The 21,316-nt window shown below is 40.5% G+C and overlaps 1 protein-coding gene across 2 annotated transcripts in view; it reads right to left on the bottom strand.

Annotated features, from left to right (window-relative positions):
* The window catches only part of AIFM1 (apoptosis inducing factor mitochondria associated 1), a 32,517-nt gene extending 11,789 nt beyond the window's left edge, over positions 1 to 20,728 (bottom strand). Inside the window, exons 1-6 of one of the 2 annotated variants that reach the window (XM_072817211.1) lie at positions 20,432 to 20,728; positions 13,304 to 13,446; positions 7,329 to 7,428; positions 6,111 to 6,235; positions 5,854 to 5,984; positions 4,347 to 4,437 (exon numbers count right to left, since the gene is read on the bottom strand). In XM_072817211.1, the coding sequence (XP_072673312.1) occupies positions 4,347 to 4,437; positions 5,854 to 5,984; positions 6,111 to 6,235; positions 7,329 to 7,428; positions 13,304 to 13,446; positions 20,432 to 20,537 (696 nt within the window). In that variant the 5' untranslated portion in view covers positions 20,538 to 20,728. Of the gene's footprint in view, positions 1 to 4,346; positions 4,438 to 5,853; positions 5,985 to 6,110; positions 6,236 to 7,328; positions 7,429 to 11,975; positions 12,107 to 13,303; positions 13,447 to 20,431 lie in introns of both variants that reach the window. The other variant, XM_072817212.1, reaches the window with a different exon arrangement.
* Between the last annotated feature and the right edge of the window lie 588 nt (positions 20,729 to 21,316).

Below are 21,316 nucleotides of genomic sequence, written 5' to 3'. Positions count from 1 at the left end.
AGTCCCCAAAGTCCCTTCCCAATCTGTGGAAATGGCAAACAGAGACAGACTTTCACTTGGCTTATTTAGAAACCTTATTTGTTAATAACGTTCCCATATCCTCAACATTTTTACAAGATGTTCAGTTTAACTCTTACCCTTCCCTCAAACTCAGCACTCCCACCAAGGATGGCTCACATGTAGAGGCTGCTCATTCATGCACACTTGTCCCCCATCACACCCAGGGGTGTGGGTACTGGCTGCTGCCTCCAAATTCTTGCACCCTCATGCCCCTCTGAGAAGCATCAACCTGCATCCTACTAATCACTGTTATCCAGCCATCTCCCGGTCACTCCTCATTCACTGAAGACGTTGGAACCTGGCTCATGCTTTTCCTCTGAACCACACCCAGAATCCCATCTCTTCAAGCTGTACTTCTACCTTGAATAGCCCATTTTGGGGTCACAATTTTCCATTCTTCCAGCTTTTTTTCAGTTCCGCTGTCACCTGTACTTGTTTTGATTTTCTCTGCTTACCCAGTGGGCTGGCTGTTCCATTCCAAGTAATCTGGGCCCATGCTAAATCACCTGAACTGTTCTTCTGCCACCACCTATAATTTCCTTGCACCCTACTCTTTCTTACGGTGAAAAGACTGAGATCTGGAGTCAGAGAGACTAGAGATTCAGTCTCTACTACCCTTCCTACTAGCTGCGAGGCCATTCATTCAAGACATACTTATTAAGCACTATGTCAGGAACTGAGGTAAGTGTTGGGGACACAATGGTGAAAAAAACATACATTCCCTGTCTCCAGAGTCTGGTAGCCAAGGCAGACAATTTAACAAATACTATAATCAAGAGTGAGAAATGCTCTGGTAAGGGTAGTACAGGTAGTTTTAGAAACATGGGATAGGTGCCCTCAGTTGAGCTTTCTGGAGGCAATGACATACACTGAATGACATAAATAATAGGATGGGTGACATAAATGACATGAAATGATTAGATGGGTGAGTAGCTTCTACAGCCACCTTTGGTTTGTCCTTGGGTAAGCTCTCTCTTCAACCCAACCTTACTAACTCAACCATCACGCTGCTCACTCTCAGACAACCAACCACCTGGTATCCTACTTTATTATAAGAACAAGTGAAGCCATTAAATATGATCTTGCTTGGCTTCCCACCTCCCAAGCCCTAAAGAAAAACTTACTTACTTCCTTCCAGCTTCTGGGATGAGGTGTCCTTTCTGTGCTGTTTCTGTGCCTGACACCCATCCCCCTCCCTTCTCACCTAGAATCATCTCCTGGTAGTTACCACTCATTCCCCCTTTCTCTGTGGCTCATTAACACACTTACCTCTTTCTCATCCTCAGGGTCACACCTCTGACTCTATGTCCTCCTCAAGCTCCGACTAACTGCTGTCTTTCTTTCCTCATTTAAACTTTTTGAGGGGGTACTTTAGCCTCTTTTCTGACTTCATGATGACATCTGAGCCACTAAGTCTTTATGGCTCATTTTACAGTTCTTTTCCTGCCAGACCTCTTTGCTGCAAGGAGGACTCTTTCTAACCTCGCTAAGCCCCTGTCCTGGTCTTTCCTCCTTTAACTTCTTTCCTAGTTTCCTCTATGGTCTCTTCTTCAGCCTGCCTCTAAAAGTTGGGTTCCCCCGGGTTCCATCCTTGCCCCACTCCCCTCTGACTGCAAAATTCTCCACAGGAGCTCTCATCCACTCTCATGGTTTCAATTCCTACACATACGTAGATGATTCCCAAATCTCTGAGCCCAGACCCCTTGTCTGAGAGTCATTATCACATAACCAACTTCCCACAGGCCATCTCCACAGAAATATTCCATTTCATATCCAACGCTCCAAAACTAAATTTTCTTTCCCCCTTAAACTAGGTCTTTTTGTAATGTCTCTCTCAGCTGGGGCTACACCACCATCTACTACACAAGCTGGAAATCAGAAAGGCAAGTTTGCTCCCTCCCTCTCCCTCATATTCCACCTTCAATCTATCACCACAGCCCATCAAGGCTGCCTTCTAAGTATGTCTCCACTGTCTCCCACTCCGTCATTTCTCTATCAGGAAGTTATCCCATGGTGTTATTATGAGCTTGGGCTCTGGAGTCAGAATTCTGGAGTCAGACAGATCTGGGCTCAAATTCTGCCTCTACCATGTATTAGCTGTATGATATTGGGCAAGTTAGTTGACTTTTTTTTTTTTTTTTAGTAGGCTTCATGCCCAGCGTGGAGCCCAATGTAGGGCCTGAACTCAAACCCTGACTGAGATCACGACCTGGGCTGAGATCAAGAGTCAGACGCTTAACTGACTGAGCCACCCAGGAGTCCCACAGTTAACCTCTTCTTTTTTTGTTTTTGTTTTTGTTTTTTTTTTTTTGTTTTTAGTTAACCTTTTCTTAATCTCAATTTCTCTCTATATAAAATGGCAACAATAATAGTACCTGACAAGAGTATTATGAGAAAATGAGAACGCTCATAAAGCATTTTAAAATTGTACTTACTACTGCTACTACTACTTCTTAATCATCCTTGCCACTACTGCCCTAATTCGGGTTCCCATCGTCTCTCACCTGGATTATTGCAATAGTCTTCAAAATGGTCTCCCTCTAGTCTTGTCCCCCTGAAATCCATCCTCCTCAGAGGCAACAGAGGGAATGCTTAAAATTCAATCTGCTTTATAACCTTATCTAAAACCCAATAGCCCCTTGGTGCCCACAGGATAAAGCTCAAGTTCTCCTCCATGACAGAGTTCTCCATGGTCAGGCCCCTGTGCAACTTCTTGGTTTCATCTCTTGCTGTTCTTTAGCCTACACTTTCTGCTCTGTCAGTAGCTAGCTGTTTGTTGCCCTGTATGAAAGGTGCTTTTTCATACCCTTGTACCTTTGCTTATGCTGTCTTTTACTTGAACTCTCTTCACTTATCAGTAATCTGGTCAATTCTTCATTACATAAAATTTCCCATTCTATCAGACCTCTTCCTCCAGGAAGCCTTTCCTGAAATCACAATACTGGGCATGTTTCCCAATGATTCCCACAACACATTATGCCTGTCTTTCTTACCCCACATCTATGTGTTATGATTGTCTGTTCATGTTTTTCCTTAAATACTGTTAAGCTGGGAGACACCTTGGTAGCTCAGCTGTTGGGAGTCTGCCTTTGGCTCAGGGTGTGATCCTGGATCTGGGGATCAAGTCCCACATTGGGCTCCCTATGAGGAGCCTGCTTCTCCCTCTGTCTATGTCTCTGCCTCTCTCTCTGTGTCTCTCATGAATAAATAAATAAGATCTTGAAAAAAATACTGTCAGGCCAGGCACCTAGGTGGTTCAGTTGGTTAAGCGTCTGCCTTCAGCATGGGTCATGATCCTGGGATCAAGCCCCAAATCAGGCTCTCTGCTCAGTCAGGAGTTTGCTTTTCCCTCTCCTTCTCCCTCTGCCTTTCCCCACTACCACTCATGCGCTCTCTCTCTCTCTCTCTTTCAAATAAAAAAAAAATAAAAAAATAAAAATAAAATAAAATAAAATAAAATAAAATAAAATAAAAAAAAAAATAAAATAAAATAAATAAAATAAAATAAAATAAAATAAAATACTGTTAGGCCCTAGAGGGTAGGGCCTGTGTGTTATTTACACACAGAGGATACTTAATACCTAACGCCTCATTACCAGCTTATCCATAAACCTATATCCACCTCCTCTGCTTAAGTCTCCTTATAGAAGTGGGCTTATCCCTAGCAAAGATCAATCCCTCCACTTGTGCTCTGGATCCCATCTACTCTGGACTTTGCTCCTTCTGATAACCCTTCCCTCTCTACTGGAACATTGCCATTAGTTTACAAACACTTTCTAGTACCTCACATTAACAAAAATGAAACATAACACAACAAAATACCCTCCCTGGACCCCACAAATGCCCTCCAATAACTGCCCCCATTACTCAGGCACTAGTTTTTGTAAAGTCTAATGATATTTCCCATGCTGACCTAATGCTTATTTTACTATCTTGAATAATATAGTCTCTTGTCATCAATAATCTCAAAGAAATGTTAGTGTGGAAAGTAGAAAGAAGAAAGAAGGGCAGAGGAGCAAATCTGCAGAGGGTACAGCTTCAGGGCCACTGTCTTCCATGGTTTGACTTCTCTTGGAAAGTTGACATGTGACTCTAGGCTTTAAGATTAGCACTTCCCCCAGGAAGAAACACTAAGCAGTGAAGATTGGCAATATTAAACCTAAAATGACTCCATTCTTCTTCGATGAACTACAATGGCAGGACAGACTTAAACAAAAGTGGGAATACAGGTCACCATACTTGCTGCCCACATGGCGCTTGACAAGGGAAGCAGTCTACTAGCTCACCTTCTTCCCGGTGAGGACAGCCACACCACCATTCTCAATGTGAGGCAGGTCCTGAGCAGCGACGTAGAAAGATGGTGGCTGGAAATATATGCTGTGCAGAGAAGAGAGATAAAATGCTATAAGCACTTGGAAAATGTTATAGCAGTTCCCCCATAGCTTTAGTAAAACTGTTGCAATCATGAAAAACTTTTAGGAACATTTTCCAGAGTAAAGTTTCCAAGGCTGCTTTATCTTGGTCATGACTTATTTACACAGAGGTATTTCAGACCAGTGGTTCTCAGCTGGGGGCAATTTGGCAAGGTCTGGAAACATTTCTGGCTGTAACAGCAAAGGGGAGGGAGGCTTCTGCTATCTAGTGGACAGAGGCCAGGGATGCTATGAAACATCTTACAATGCACAGAGCAGCCCTCACAACAAAGAATTATCCAGCCCTAAATGCCAATAGTGCCAAGGTTGAGAAACTCTGCTCTGGATTTAGGTTCATTTCAAAACTAGACGAAGAAAGGGCCCCTGGTGTGGCTCAGTCATTTGAATGTCTGCCTCTTGGCTTTGGCTCAGGTCATGATCTCAGAATAATGAGATCAAGCCCTGCATCAGGCTCTGTGCTCAGTAGGGAGTCTGTTTGAGATTCTCTCTCTCTCCTCTCTCTCTCTTAAATAAATCTTCAAAAACAAAACAAAACAAAACAAAAACAAAACAAAATTAGAACAAGAAGACCACCCAAAGAGACCACCCATTCACACCTCCACCCAAATGTGTGTCCAGAATGGTGCTGGTCAATGGACAGCTAGGTAGGTCTAGCTCCCGAGAAGATTTTGCCTTAAATAGTAGACATTACCTATGAAGTATTATTTAAGGGATGGCTAACATAACTGACAGTATGCATCCTGCTTGACAATAGAAGATGATAATGGGGGTGAGGGGGATGGGCAGAGTTGTACAACTTAGTCCAGTATCAAAAGTATCACTAGTGAGAAAAAACGGACCCAAAACATGGTACTGGAATCAAGAGATCCATGGAGTCCTTTAGAAGGAAAACGCTTCTGGACTTGTATTTCCAAGTCTTCTGTGCAAATGTTTTAATAAAGAGTTTCTTCCTTACAGTGTTCCCACTTTATTCCTGCAATTCTGAATGCCTGCTAGGGTGTCAAAGAAAATGCCAGAGAACAGTGTCTTTTCTTTTGCTTTCATGGGAGACACCTCAGCAAGTGGAAATGACAACACAGGCCAAGTTGATCTTCACAGCAGAGGTCCTGGAAATAGGAGCATTCGTACTTCAGAGGCCAACATTACAGCTTTACTTGTTGGCAGATCTGGTAACAGAATCCAGGACTCCTGCCACGGGAGCCTGCTGCCTCTAAGTTGTACCAAGTGTATACCCCAGCAGACTCCAGTGTGCAGCCAAGACATCTCTCCTATGCACTGTACACAGTCTGTAAAATCCTGACTGATCCCCTGTGCTTAGATGAAGTTGCTAGTCAGGCCCATTTTATTTAAGTGAACACACCTTCTCTCTTTTCCATTCCACTGTCTGAATCGCAGCGTCTTTGTGACATTTGGATCATCTGAAAACCACAGCTCTTTTGAAAGAGGAGGTCGCATGTATGGCAGCTCAGGATCTTCAGACACAATCAGTACCTTCAGTGTAAAATAATGATACTTATTATGGCCAAGTCACTTAAGAGGCAGATGTCAAAGGTTTTACACTGGCCAAGTGCTTGCAGACTATACCCTCCGTGCCAAGCAAAGTAGTGTGTGCCTTACCCTGGCCCCAGGATCCCGAGCCCGGATGGATCTGGCTGCAGCAAAAGCAGCAGTGCCTCCACCGATGAGCAGGAATGGAACATGACTTGGTACCCTGACTTGAGGAACTGGTTCTCCTTCTGGAGCTGTTAGCAACAGATCAGACACAGTGAATTTTCTTAAAATCTCAGATGACTCCTTAACACTATTTAAAGTTTATTTATTTACTTTTTTAGTAATCTCTTCACCCAACATGGGCTCGAACTCATGACTCCAAGATCAAGAGTTGCAGGCTCCTCTGACTGAGCCACCCAGGTACCTCTCCTTGCTGCTATTAAAAAAAAAAATCACCTTTCACTTATTTCAATCCTTTACACAAAGCTAATAAAACACTGTACCTATATTAATCTTGGCAAATTCACAGGAGCCTGATGGGACAAGAAAAGCACATATCTTTTTCATTTCATAAGTAAAAAATATCCCCCAAAGAGGTGAATGATTTGGCCAATGTCATTCATTCATTAAGTCTTCACAATTAGAACCTAGCTTAAATATCTATTTCTAAAATATGTCAGGAAGTATGTATCAGAAAGCTTCTGCTCTTTCCATTAACTTCCTAATGACCAACAGGAAAATATTAAGCTCAGTTTCACATTTTGTTAGCAGTAAGGGGGGAAAACCCAGCAAGTCAACTGGGGATGATTATACGATGTTCAAGAAAAAGGAGTTATTCTGAAGAAAGCAATGTAAATTGCCCACCTAGAGTTGTGGGGCTTATTCAAGGATTAAAACATTCCTCTCTCTGAAAAATTAAGCCAGTCATGGGGATGGAAGAGGATGGTTAGGGCTATTTGCTTTAGGAAAACAAATATATTTTTAACAACTTGAAACTCCAAGGACTCTAAAGCAGAACAAAACAGACCAAAATAATTTCTTCATTGAAAAAAGGCCTTCATGTCTTTCCCAACAATTTTCTTCACCAAGCTTGCCTTTTGAATTTAAAGTTTGCATTTTAAGAGTCTAATATAGAAAACCAACCAATCATAATCATCATTAATGACTATTCTCAAACCCAAATTCCAGTCAAATACCTTAATAAATTGCTCCCAGGCGTGGGGTAATTCCATAGTTTCTAGAGCTTACAATCTCACAGAATCATTGTGTAAGACATCCGCAAAGCATAGCACCCAAACTGTTTTTAACTTGCCCCTCAAATACTGAGTCTCAAGTAATACTCACCAGGTGACGTGGCCCTTTTCTGTTTCTCTTCTGGTGTTAGCCCTAACCCTGACATTCTTTCATCATATCTTTTTTGATCATCCTTTATAGTCTTGTAGGCCTGCAGATCCAAACATGGAGAAAATTTCATCATAGAGCTAGCTCGTATCATAAGTAATATCATTATCTTTCAATTAAATGAGAAGCTTTTGTCTAATGAAGTTTTTCTATGTTAAAATCACTAAGGCAAAATTATTTTCTCAAGAAAAAAATAATCGGTATATACACACTTGGTCTAGAAAGAATAAAGGTATGCAGATAAAAAGGTTCCAGTTTCAAATTTCCTTAAGCTACATGTAAAGAATTTTCCTTATATTTAAGTCTGAAGGTATAGCTAAAGAAAAAAAAAGAAAATCATTTTATACTAGAAGAATAAAGGACTAAACTTCATTGGATTTTAAAGTTTTATCTATTTATTCAAAAGAGAGAAAGAGAGAGCAAAAAAAAAAAAAAACGAGCAGGGGGAGGTGCAAAGGGAGAGGGAGAAGCAGACTCCTTGCTGAGCGAGGAGCCTGATGTGGGGCTTGATCCCAGGATCCCAAGATTGTGACCTGAAGATAGTCGCTTAACTGACTGAGCCACCCAGGTGCCCCAGGGTTAAATTTTATAAAAAGGAGGTTTGGATCATGCTGGAAATCATGCTGTGAAATCAAGCTATACAGTTCTGGATAGGAAACTGGGACATTATGTTTTCCTAGTAGATGTCCAAAGTTTTGCTGGGTACTCCGCTGCTGTCCTGAAACATGATTGCCTATATCCTAGTCTCATAGAATAACTCATCTTTCCCTTAACGGTCTATCCTTCTTCTGACACTTACTGATATTTACCAAGTGTCAGACACCTTCCTTAATCACCTATTTCAAATCTACTATCTTCTCTAGCTGTTCAACTTGAAGATAGGTCCCTTAGCATTATGACTAGTTTTTTTTTAAGACTTTATTTATTTATTTATTTGTTTGTTTGTTTATGAGAGAGAGAGAGAGAGAGAGAGAGAGAGAGAGAGAGAGAAAGAAAGAAAGAAAGAAAGAAAGAAAGAAAGAAAGAAAGAAAGAAAGAGGCAGAGACACAGGCAGAGGGAGAAGCAGGCTCCATGCAGGGAACCCGATGTGGGACTCCATCCTGGGTCTCCAGGATCATGCTCTGGGCCGAAGTCGGCACTAAACCACTGAACCACCCAGGCTGCCCATAATTTTGTTTTGTTTTGTTTTGTTTTAAAACATATAGCATTGGAGTTTTTTGGAGATTTAAAAAATATGGGCAAGAATGACTTGTTTTAGTTACAACACTTTTGCTCTTTTGTACCCCAAAGGCTTAACAAGACAGAAAATTAAGGCACTGATGTCAACTGAAATCCCAGATCATTAATTAATCAAAGGAGAAAGTAAGGACATAAAACCTGTTTGAAGAATATTTCTATGAGCCCTTTACAGAGCAGCCTGTTAGGCAGTGGGCTCTAATGAGGAACCTGGACCCTGAGACCTGGACTTAACATTTATCAGCCTGGAAATATCTAACATATAATATGAATGGATTAGAAAATTAAGCACTGAGGTGCTTGGGTGGCTCAGTCAGTTAAGTGTCTGCCTTCAGCTCAGGTCATGATCCCGGGGTCCTGGGATCGAGCCCCATGTCAGCTCCCTGCTCAGCGGAGAGCCTGCTTCTCCCTCTTCCTCTGCTGCTCCCCTTGCTTATGCTCTCTCTGTCAAATAAATAAATAAAATCTTAAAAAAAGAAAATTAAGTACTGTACATTAAAAGTGAATGGCTATTCCTTGAATTCACCACTAAATTCATAAAATTAATAAACTGTATTCAACTGATATCTATTTCAGGAAGAAAGCTTTTACCTTGCCATCAGATACTACACACGAACCCAGTATTTATCCATACCTAAAAAATTTTCTTTTAAGAAAGGAAATTTGACCTAAACAGATGGCTTAAGCTGGTCAACATGAGTGAACAGAGAAATAAACTGGGGTCATGTTCAGACAGAGATATCCAAAAATAGCCTAGGCTCTCTTACACCTCCTAATGCCTTCACACGTGAAGGGTAAAGCAGACCAAGAAATACCTTGAGGTTTAGTGGAGAAAGGACAAAAATGAGGTTTGTCGTATATTTCTATACATATATATTTATGTATCTAGCTTTTAAGTAAATATTCTGATATGAAACTGTTTATAGACATACTAAATAAAAACTTACTTTTCCCCCCAATTTGCACAGATTTCCAGTTGGTGACATGAATACATGTCAGATTAAGAAAAACTACAAATCTGTGAAAAATATCACTGGACACAACTTTTCTAAACAGATTTATATGGTGGTGTTTATCTGCCATGAAGAAATTTGAAAGGAAAAAGGTCATTTTGTGAGGCAGTTGGACAACAAGTTGGACAAAGGGCCCCAACTCTAAATCTCATTAAAAAGTTTAAAGGCCACATAGGTCTGCTCACTGACAAATAACAGGACTGAGGTCAGAAGATCTGCCTTCGGTCCTAGAGAAAGTCACTAGAAAGAGGAGGAGGAATGCCCACATCCATGCCAATCAGGAGTTCCTATTTGCGAACTAAGCCAAAGAAGTGCTATTCAGATCAGTGCTTTTCAAACTGAGGTTGCAACCCATTGGTGGGCTATAAAATCAATTTAGTAAGGTTATAATCAGCATTAAAAAACAAACAGAAGAGAATAAAACTATCAGAGTATATCATATATCACACCTACTAAGTATTATTTTGAATTTTGTTTGGTTTAATGTATTTGTAGTTAGATAATGGGTTGCCAGATAAAATGTAATTTTCTGTGAACTGTGGCAAATAAATGTAAAAAAATAACTGGTTTAAAGTACAGACCTCAAACAAACATTTCAGAAAAATGTCCCTTGTTCTAAGTTCCACTCCCTTGGTTTTGGAGGGTAGAGTGGGTGATAAAGAGATCCCAAGTCAGGAGTCCCTAAAGTAGTGTTTGTACTCAAATTAGGAACACTTCCTCATGTGAGAGAGAAGTTATGAAGGAATAGCACTGTGTATTGAATGTCTGTGTCTTCCTCCAATTCGTGTGTTCGAAGCCCTCTCAATGTGGTGGTATTTGGAGATGAGATATATGGGAGGTGATAAATCGGGGTGGGGCCTTGATCCAATAGGGCTGGTGCTCTTATAAGAAGAAGAAGAGACTCCAGAGCTATTTCATTCTCCCTCTCCCTTCCTCCCTCCCCTATGTGAGGACACAGAAGAAGGTGGTCAAGCCAGGAACAGAGCTCTTACCAGAACCTGAGCATGCTGACACCCTGATCTTGGACTTCTGGCATCAAGACCACAAGAAAATAAATATCTCTTGTCTAAGCCACCCATTCTGTGTTCTTTTGTTATGGCAGTCAGGGCAGACTGACAAACAATAAATAACTTATGGCTACATCTCATCAAATCTGAACTCCGATTTTTAAGTTACCAGTTCTTGTGAGACTAAGAGCAATTTTGGAGGATAAAAACCTAAGTGACCTCAGATCACATTTTAAATGATGTAAAACCTAATATAAAACTTTACAGAATGGTTCAATAACAGTGGTAGGTAGACAAAAGCTTATCATTTAACCTGAAACCACTATAATCTAGCAGCTTTACTATTACCAGTGTTGGATAAACACAGAGGGCAATGAGGCATTTAAGTGAATGGCTTGAGAGGAACTTGTGCTGTGGAGGTATTTCCAAGGCGGAAGAAAGCAACAGTGACTTGTGGCTCTGACTTGTGGCCTGGCATCAAGAAATTTGCCTGGCCAGCTCTGTGAAGGCCATCCAACTCTGGTACAGCAACATAAACCAGAGGTTTAATAGGTTTCAGCTGTTACAAACATATCAGATGCAAACACTTTACACCTATTTTTGAATGAATGGGGTGGAACTGATGGCAAAAGTCAAGAGCTAGGAAATGGAAAGGTAAAGAATCAGAGGGTAGTATCTAAATTGTGAATGAGAGGCATTTACAAAAGCAGTCAACATGAACGTGTTAGCTTATACCACTTCAGCCACTAGTTTGACCAAATTAGAGATTACAAAAGGGACACTGCCAAATGAATTTACTTTGAAATAGAGGCTGGGGGTGGATGGGGAGAGTACTGTAATTCTGTGGCTTTTTGGACCTCCTCAGAAGCATTCAATAAAATGCCTTTTCACAATAAAAGTGGGGTTATTTCTGACAAAACACAAAAATTAAGTTTTACCTAGAATGATCCAAAATGGATGGCATTCAAGCTACTTTTACTTGCTTATTCAATATTTACTCTTTGAGACTATCTTGTTAGGTATGCAGCACTAAAGCACAATATAATTTAGCATCTTAAAAAAGGTTTATGAACTTGGTAAAAGTTTCAAAGGAAGGGTTAATGATGAGGTTTTAAAATAATCATTAAATGTATGGCTTTAGATATATCTGGTAGGACTTCAACAGTTTGAAAGATGAGGTCTGAGGGCTCCCTAGTGACTGACAATGTCCCTTTAATAAATACCTAGAAAGCACATGCTGTGATATTTCATTATATTCTAATGGATCAAGTTTTCATTAGTGCCATGGTCTCACCCCCCCACCCCAAAATATATTTTAGTGTAAGCATCTTACATAATAAACTCCTGCCCCAGTGACTGTTGCTCCTACAATTAAGAAGTATACTAGGCTGCTGCCATCTTTCACAGAAGCACCTGTAGACGCTAGTGATCTAGAAGGGGATCCTAGATGATCACACTGCACGACTGTAGGTAAAGATAAGGCCAAGAAAGAAACAAAAGGAAATAGAAAAAGCACTAAGCATTAATGAAGAAACATTCCACACAAAGGCAGGGAAGCATTTTTGGTTACCCTGTGCTTAAAAAAGAAAAATGTGCTGCTCCAGGACTGGAAGAGGATGTGTACTTCCTCAGAGTCTGTTATCGGCCAGAGCTCCCCTACTTCTGACTCTGGGTTGATTCACAAGTGGCAAAAACTGTCTCTTTGTGCATTTGGGAGTCAGGTCAGGGAATGACAATCTAGGTAACTTTAAGTAATTTTCATCTCCCTGTTTTTATAATCTAGTGACCAAGGAACAAAGATAATTTCACCATCTTACCAATGTGGAAAAAACATTGTAATGGCATCCAACCATTCACTCTTGGGGAGTGAAACAAACAGCTTCCTTCAATCAAGGGTATTACTAGGTGTTATCTAAGTTGGTTCACTCAACCTTACGTGATCCAATTTTAGATGATCTGCTTAGTCACAGTAAACTCTGCCAAGTTAAAAAAAAACACCCACAGAATAATTCCTCTGTGGCCAACTAAGCCAATCAGAGTTCATTTAAGGAGATATAACTGTGTTAATATTATATAGCATTTAAAACTGTATTTCTCACCTCACACAAATTCCATTCTAAAATTGTAGATCTTAGGCCAACTAACTTCCATAATTTAGTCTTTGGGTGAGATTCTTTGGGTGAGATTCAGGGATAGTTCTCCTTTTAGGAACATTTAATATTTTGGATTGAAAGCTGTTGTTGTTTTTTAATGTCTATCCCAAGCTGAGGAAGAAGTATTTGACAAATGGGTCAAAATCAAATATTGTGCTAAGGAGCTGCAATGCATTCTGACCTATTCACAGGTTAGTGTGTCATATCCAAGAAAATGGGTACAATATTGTGTATTAGTCCAATCTAAGAGAACACAGTAGCTTTCAAGTAATGAGTAAAAAGACAAGTGAAAAGAGCAAAGCTAATCAACACGAGATTAAAGTTCCGTCATTCCCAAATTGGCTCTCCCAGGATTATTAGACAGTAGGCACTTTAAAGAAGGCTCTTTGGAAATTTTTCCAAAAGGAGAAAGGGGAATTAGTTGCAAAAGTGTTAAAGCAGAGTAGTACTGAGTCTACTAATGGGAGCTGTTTGGCAGCTTCTTCACACAAGCTGCTTTTCTACTTACATATGCACCAGCTCCTATTGTTGATAAGCCCACAATAAGGACTAACACAGAATTATCGATTTTGCCCCCTGATGCACCAGAGCTAGCCATTTGTCTTGCCATCTGGAGTTCTAGAGGAACATGCCATCGCTGGAACAAGTTGCCTAAGGAACACAATTTATTAAGACACACACACACATACAAAAATAAAATAGTTAATACATGTTTATGACGAGAGGTCAGTGCATTGTACAAGTAAAGGCTTAACTGCCCAATGGGCTGCATGATGCTCACTGTTCAATGACCAAGAAAAAAATAATCAAAACTGTACAAATACTACAGGTATTATAATCTACACACTTAAATTGTTGGAGTTTTTAAATAAGAGTATAATTTAATGCTGCCAGGGAAGAAATTTATAGCTTCCAGAAAAGATAATTAAAAACAAATGGGACCTTCTCTGATTGACTTATTTCACTTGGCACTGAGGGGGCACTTGATGGGATGAGCACTGGGTGTTATTCTATATGTTGGCAAATTGAACACCAATAAAAAATAAATTTATATAAAAAAAGAAAGAAAAACAAATGGGCAGTTCATCAAAAACCCTTGTCTCTTCACATTCTCACTATAAATGAAGTAAACACAGAGAGATGACTGAATATGTACAAAAAGTTAACTGTAGGCTGCCTAGGGCATTATAACTACCACTTAAGGAGTAATTTAAATGGCTGGCTCAAACCTTGCACAAAATAATAAAGCCCTGCAACACAACCTAACCAGGACACGGTTCAGTTTTTTGTGAAAGGTGACATGTTCTGGAAGGCAGAAATGTTAAAGCACAAAATAAGAAATAAAAGTATTTTTTAAGTGGGTATATCTTTTCCAAAGAACTAAAGAACTTCAGGTTATAAAATATTTTTAAAATATTTTTTAGAATGATGAAATTTAAAATATCAACTACTTGGCTCTTAGTCCTCCAAAATAATGCAAAAATTATGTTGATGTAAAACTCTGTACATCCATGTAATTATCTGATAATTATAACAACTCTCATACATGGAAAAAAAGGAAGGTCTCAGTACCTTCTCTGCTTATGATAGTCCTCATGTTGACTACTGACCTTGAGCAGGGGGTTGCAATTTTTTTCTGTAAAGGACCAGACAGTAAAGATTTTCAGCTTTGCAGGCCATACCGTCTCTGCTGCTGTTGCACAAAAGCAGCCACAGACAATGTATATGTGGGCACGTATGAATGGGCTCGACCATTTTCTAATAAAACTTTATGAGCACTAAAGTGTGAATTTTAAATAATTTTCATGTGTCACAAAACAGTTATTTTTAGTTTTTTTCAGCCATTTAAGAAAATGTAAAAACCAATCTTAGTTCAAGGTGCATGCATACAAAAGCATGTGGGTTGGGCCTATGGGCTGCAAATTGCCAATGTGGATCCAGAGCAGTGGTTCTAAACCTTGAGCATGCATCAGAATCCTCTGCAAGGTTTGTTAAAACACAGATGGCCAGACTCACTCCCAGAGTTTCTGAGTCAGGAGATCTAGAATGGGGCTCAAGAATTTGCATTTTAATAGGCTCCCAGGTGATGCTTATGCTGCTGGTCTGCACTTCTAGAACCAGCGGTCTAGAGGCAGATTCCTGGTCTGACCAGGCTTTTAAAGACAACAGAATGGGCACTGGTTGTAGCATCTCATAGAAGAAATATGGAGCTTCCCTCCTTGCTTCTACAATTTCAGGGCACGGAAGAGTAAAAAAAGGTCCAAATCAGGTCTGCAGTCTCTTACCTGAAATCCTTAGGAACATATGTATTCCAGAACTCAGAACTGTTTAAGTATACAGCATATATATCATACAGTAAATAACGCCCAGCACAGAAAGGGGCAGCAACTCACAGTCACACACATTAATGTTTCCATGAAAAATTTCAAAGTGGGATGAACAGAAGATTATAAGCAGCCTTTCACTCCAGTTTGGGTCAGGTTTCACTGGCAAATGAGTCATAAAAACCTGATTTTTAGTCTTATTGATTCCTGAATTATACATAAGAGACTATAAACCTACACCCTTAGAAGTGGAAATGCATTTTTCTTTACCGTTTTTATTTCTTACCTGCTTTAGAATCCTTCATCATATGAAAAAAATGGTTTATATTTGGAAATAACAAATCATGAAAATAAAAATGTGCAAGGGTAGAGAAGCGTATCTCATATGGGCAAGCTTTTGATTTTCAGAAACCCATAAAATGATTAAGCACCAGAAGTAGAAACTGACAACTCCCAGAGCTTAGTAAATGAAACTGGGTAGAAAAAAATTCCACGTGGTTTAGTTAAACAAATCTAGTTGTGTCCCCCACCTCCACCCCAAGTTTATTTACTGAAAATAAGTTGTTTAAAACAATTTCCATTTATTATCCCTCTAGAAGATCCCACATCCAGATGTAACAACGTTGTTTTAATGTGATACTAATGTGTTCACTCTGTTTTTGCTGGCTTTTCACAAACCGATAAAACAATGTAGATTTGGGAAAGTTCAGCAGTTTTTGCCTTAATTTGTCAAAAAAGACACTTAAAAGTAAATTAATTTTTAAAAAGTAAATTGGATAACATTTAAACTACTTCCTGAAAAGAAATGTAATATACTATTATTATTAACAAACCAAATTTTTACATACCTCCCAAATGACTTTAATTTTGCAAGAGTGTGGTAAGTATTGTATGGATGTTTATATTTCCCTTTCCCTCCCTCCCCCACCGCCCCTAGTTTCCTTTTACCCATAAAATTACTCCCACACCTTTCCCTCATATCTTCAAAATTTTAGGAAACTTTACATCGTGGCCAAACATGTCTTTTCACTTGTCTTGCTAAGGTGGAAAGGAAGCCAACTTACTCCTTGACTTATGGAACCAGTGTGTTTTAGATTTTCCTTGAGATTTTCTGCAATCAGACCACACAAAGCAGTAACACTTTCTTCTTCACACTCGGGATTCAATTTTTTTAATTTGATTCATTTATATTATGATTGCCATTGTAGCAATAATCAGCACCTCTATCATATAATTATTTCTTTTTAGTGGCTGGAATAATTAAGGTCTAGAATCTTAGCAAGTCTGATTAGAATACAATATTGTCTATATTCACTATATTGTTCAAGGATTTGATTCTTGAATTGTTGTTACAATTGTATTTAGTGCCTAACACACAGTAGGTGTTTGCTCAATAAATATTTGTTGAACCAATTAATGCAGGAAGGAAAGAAACTCTTTCCAATTCTACAATAAGTACTGAACAATTGATGAATTCTTTGCAAAGAAGTTTAGCCAGATCTCATATATTTCAGGTTGCTTAATAATAAATTAGTAACCTCAAATACTATAGACTAGCATTAGAATAGTACCTAAATCAGCAAGTTCATTTCTGTAGATTTCATAATCTCTTGTTTTTCCATACTCCCAGAAAGCCTTTTCCAGAAACACATCCACAAAACTGAAGCTCCTAGGGTTCTCAAATTGTTAAGAGGTCCACATGCTCTTAAGTCTTGTTTTCTGAATGTCAAACTGATTTTTCTTACATGGATAAAACACAAGACAGGACAAGCCTACACGATCTGTCCACTGTAACTAGGTACCTCTTTATAAAGAATGTAACAACTATTTCCCTTCATCAGCTCCCTCATTTTTCTTTAGCATCAACCCCTGCTGTTATTTTATTTTATTTATTTTTTATTTTTTAATTTTTATTTATTTATGATAGTCACACACACACAGAGAGAGAGAGAGAGAGGCAGAGACACAGGCAGAGGGAGAAGCAGGCTCCATGCACTGGGAGCCCGATGTGGGACTTGATCCCGGGTCTCCGGGATCGCGCCCTGGGCCAAAGGCAGGCGCCAAACCACTGCGCCACCCAGGGATCCCCCTGCTGTTATTTTAGATGAATCATAGTAGTAATAACTAGACAGTAGTGTGAACCACACTGAAGAAAGGCACCAGAGGAAAAATGATTTAGATGACAAAAAAGAAATCTCACTCTGTTCTGCAAATTCCTTCACATTACTAGGGTTCGGCCACTGAGAATCTATTACATGCTAGAGACTATCCAAAGCGCTGAGGACACAAAAATAAATGGGACATAATCTCTGGCCTCAGGTAGCGCGTGGTATAGGATGGGACAATGGCTGTCACTATTCTGAGTATCAGAAAATGGACTTAATACAAACCATGAGACTCAAGGTTGCTCAGTTTGTTTAAGCCTTAAAACAGTATTTCCCAAATTGCCTGATCATAAGAATTACATCAAGGACCTGTTAAAATATAAATTCCCAGGGCTGTCTCTAGGTCATTCCCATTCAGTAGGTTTGGGGCCAGCCCTCCACTTGTTTCACAAGATCAGACAGCTTTTGGAAACATGATCTAGAAAAAAAGTTACACTATGCAGCAACTCCCTTAAAATGTTAAAAAATATAACTTATTAACTGGATGCAGAAAAGGCTGACTTTCCACAGATTTTTCTCCTGGAAAGCTTTGCCTCAGCAGAAAAAGTGGGGAAAGGCTCAACTTCTAGGCTTCTAGGCTTTGGGGGAAAAAAAGTATCATTTGCCAGTTCTCAGAAAGTCTGGATCCTTGCCCACAAGGAGTCCAGCTTCCTTTTTAAGGAGGTGAGAAGGATTCCGAATAGAGAAAAATGTTCAAACATTTGACCCTCAGGTCAGGGGTCGGTGATCACTTTGATCACATGGGCAGCACAATGTTTGGTAACCAAATAAGATACTACAGAACAGAAGATATCTATTACCTAACCTATCGGCTCCTCAGTGCCAAATGCAGGCATAAAATAGTCACAATTAATTGCCTTCAATCGGTTCTGGAAAGAGCTAGAGCATCCAAATAAAATAAATAAATAATAACAATCATGGTTTTAAGGCAAAAGGCAGCATATAATGAAAATGAACCTGACAATGGTGACAGATATGGATGAGGTCACTTTAAGATGGGTGTCAAGTGGGCCGCCCAGTGGCTCAGCGGTTTAGCGCCGCCTTCAGCCCAGGGCCTGATCCTGGAGACCTGGGATTGGATCCCACTTCGGGCTCCCTGCATGGAGCCTGCTTCTCCCTCTGCCTGTGTCTCTGCCTCTCTCAATCTCTCTGTCTCATGAATAAAAAAATAAAATCTTTAAAAAAAAAAGATGGGTGTCAAGTTTGCTAACATCCTGACAAAGAATTGGGGATAGGAGGAGAAAGGAGAAAACTGAGGAGAAATGGCATATAAAAAAAGAGGGCCTCTCCTCTACCTATGCAAAAACATACGGGAGATGCTATGATGTGAAAAAGAAATCAGATTATAAACAATTAGTAATCAAGCTACAAAACAGGGCTAATTCCTACAATAACAGAATCATTTCTTTTTTAAATTGTAACCCCACCCCGCCCATTTTTAAAGGCATATGATGTTGTACTGTGGAGCTTGGCCAAAGGACAGTAAGTGTATACAAAGAGATGGATAGGTATGTCAAGAAGTCAGAATATATTCTACAGACTGCCTTTAAACAAAATAACGCAATGGAAGAAACCATTTTGAGTCTGTATTTTTCAGGAGTTCTAATATCACCAACCACCTTCAAATATCCAATAAATCAGTTTAGCTTTGCGGATCCATATTATTTAAATAAGAACTTTTGGTTAGACTTCAGAGTGCTGGTAAAAGTTGTGAACTGTAAGCAAAATAAGTACACAAAGTTTGAAAGGCTAGTATGGATGATAATCTTCAGCTTACCAAAGTTTCTGTGTAAATTTCTATACAACTTACATGGAGCACTATCATTTCAATGCATAAAACCCATACAGATTATACATAGGCAGGGTGTTAGTTTACAAGCTAAGGCAGAGGTTTTTTAAGTTCCAAAAGCAATTTGTTTCAGTGTATGTCTTCAGGAAGACAAATTAGGAAATGCTTTCATGAGGCATAGCAACTGAAAAAAAAAAGCACATTTGCAAATACTCTAACATTCTAAGGGAAATAGTTTCCACATTTTATTTTTAAAGCATCCAGAAGGTGGTTCCACATTGGAAAGGCCTCCAAGGACAACTTCTGATGTAGCAAATGTGAGTGTCCTAGGTGGTCATTCAAAAACAGATCTTTAAAAATCCAGCATTTCCTACAGGTGGATAATTCATTATCCCCATTAAGTTGTGCAGGCTGAAAATGAGCAAGCTCAAGACATGCTCAGATAAATTCATGGAAATCTCATGCACAGTGTGCTAAAGGGGAATTGGGTGTATTGGTGTATTCTTAACTTTTTGAGGTCAAAATATAGGAAGCACATGGAGTTGTGGCAAGTGGATTAGGGGCATAAAGACTGGAAACTATCCTTTGCCCCACCTATTAGTTAGGTATGTGACCTTGGGCAAATAATTTCACCTATCTGTGTCTCTGTTTATTATCTATAAAGTGAGTGGGTTGAACTTTACCACAAAATCTCTTCCAGCTTTAAAATCTGGTGAAACAACTTCACGGAGGGCAAATACAATGCACTCTGCAAACTGTTTCTTTGAAGCCATAAAGACTATCAAGAATAACACGGACCAGACATTTCAAATTAATTCTGGGTCGACTCTCCTGGTGTCTGGCGCACAACCGACTGGCTCCTTACTTGAACTGCACTGTTTCTCTTTCACAGGGCACTCAAATCTATGGATCTCATCTGGGGTTTGGAAAGTAGAACAGGTAATATCCTCATTTACAGAAAGAATTAAGGCATTGGGCTTAAATGCCTTGTTTCAAGTCTCACAATCGGCAAATGACAAAGTCTGCTTGACCTCATTGCTCTAAAAAGGCAGACTGGGGGTGGCCGGGAGGTGGTATTGGACAATACGAGACAGCCAGCTCTTCTGTTATCTCTGAACAGCAAACCCTCCCAGGAAAAGGCCCCAAGCGGACTACTGGGTTCAAATCCCTTGAAGGTCAGGTCGGCACGGCTCGCGAAACTCATGGTTTGGATCCCGCCAATTCAGAATTCACGCGGCTGTGAGTGGGTTAAGTTTTGCCCGGGGAGGAGGCAGGGGGAGGACTGCGAGGCACAGGGAGCCTATGGAACCCAGGCCCTTGGTCTGCGAGGTCGGGATTGCCTGGGATGGGTCAGTCACCTGGGAGCCGGTTCCGCTGCCTCGGGCCTCGGACGCACACTGTCCGCACCAAGGGCGCCAGCTTCTGCTTGAAAGCACCTGCTGCCAGACTTCCACACCGGAACATTTCTGCAACCGCTACTCTGTACCTTCTCCTTTCCTTTCTTCTCACGGACCGACTGATGGGTCAAACACCGTGGGCCCGGCCAGTTCCCCTCTCAGCTCCCTTCACACGCACTCTACGCAGACTCCTCCTCCCAGCCCCGGGAGGGCATTGGACAGTTAAGCCGGCCTGCTAGAGCAGGGGAAAGGAAGAGCGACTGGAGCCCTACTGCGCAGGCGTCATACTCAGCGCGCATTGAGATTGGCTCGCACGGCGAGAGGTTTGCGCACGCGCCTAGCTGCCCGCCCTGTTGCAAAGAGCCCGGCGGGAGGTGTTTGCAAGTTTCTACGGCTTGGTGGTAACGTTTTCCGCTGAGCAAGTTTGGAAAGCTGTCCGAGGAGAGAGCCGTGGGGCCGCCTTGCTTGGCGGTTGTGGCCAGTGCGGCCCCGGTGTCGATGGCGGGAACTGATAACAGCACCTCACAAAGCTTGGCCGTAGCACCGCATTTTGTTCTTCTATTTTAGGCTACGAACTATTAGGTACACTAAGCCTTCCGGATTCTCCCGCTGTAGTCCACTTCCAGTCTTTCCATGGGTCCGAGCCAGAGTACCTGGCTTCCAGATTCGGAGTGGACTTCTTCTGCCTTTTACAAATTGCTGGCACTTTCCCACCCAGCCCCTTTTTCTAGGAGAAGTAATCATTCCGTTCTTTCCCCATATCGTTTTTATATTGTGCAATTCTATTCCTAGATGCTGTACCAGGTGCTGCGGATAGTCTCCTACTATTAAGGCTTCTGTGCTTGA

This window comes from Canis lupus, chromosome X (genome assembly GCF_048164855.1).
Source record: "Canis lupus baileyi chromosome X, mCanLup2.hap1, whole genome shotgun sequence".
Taxonomy (NCBI): Eukaryota; Metazoa; Chordata; class Mammalia; order Carnivora; family Canidae; genus Canis; species Canis lupus.
This window is presented reverse-complemented; position numbering and strand designations above follow the sequence as displayed.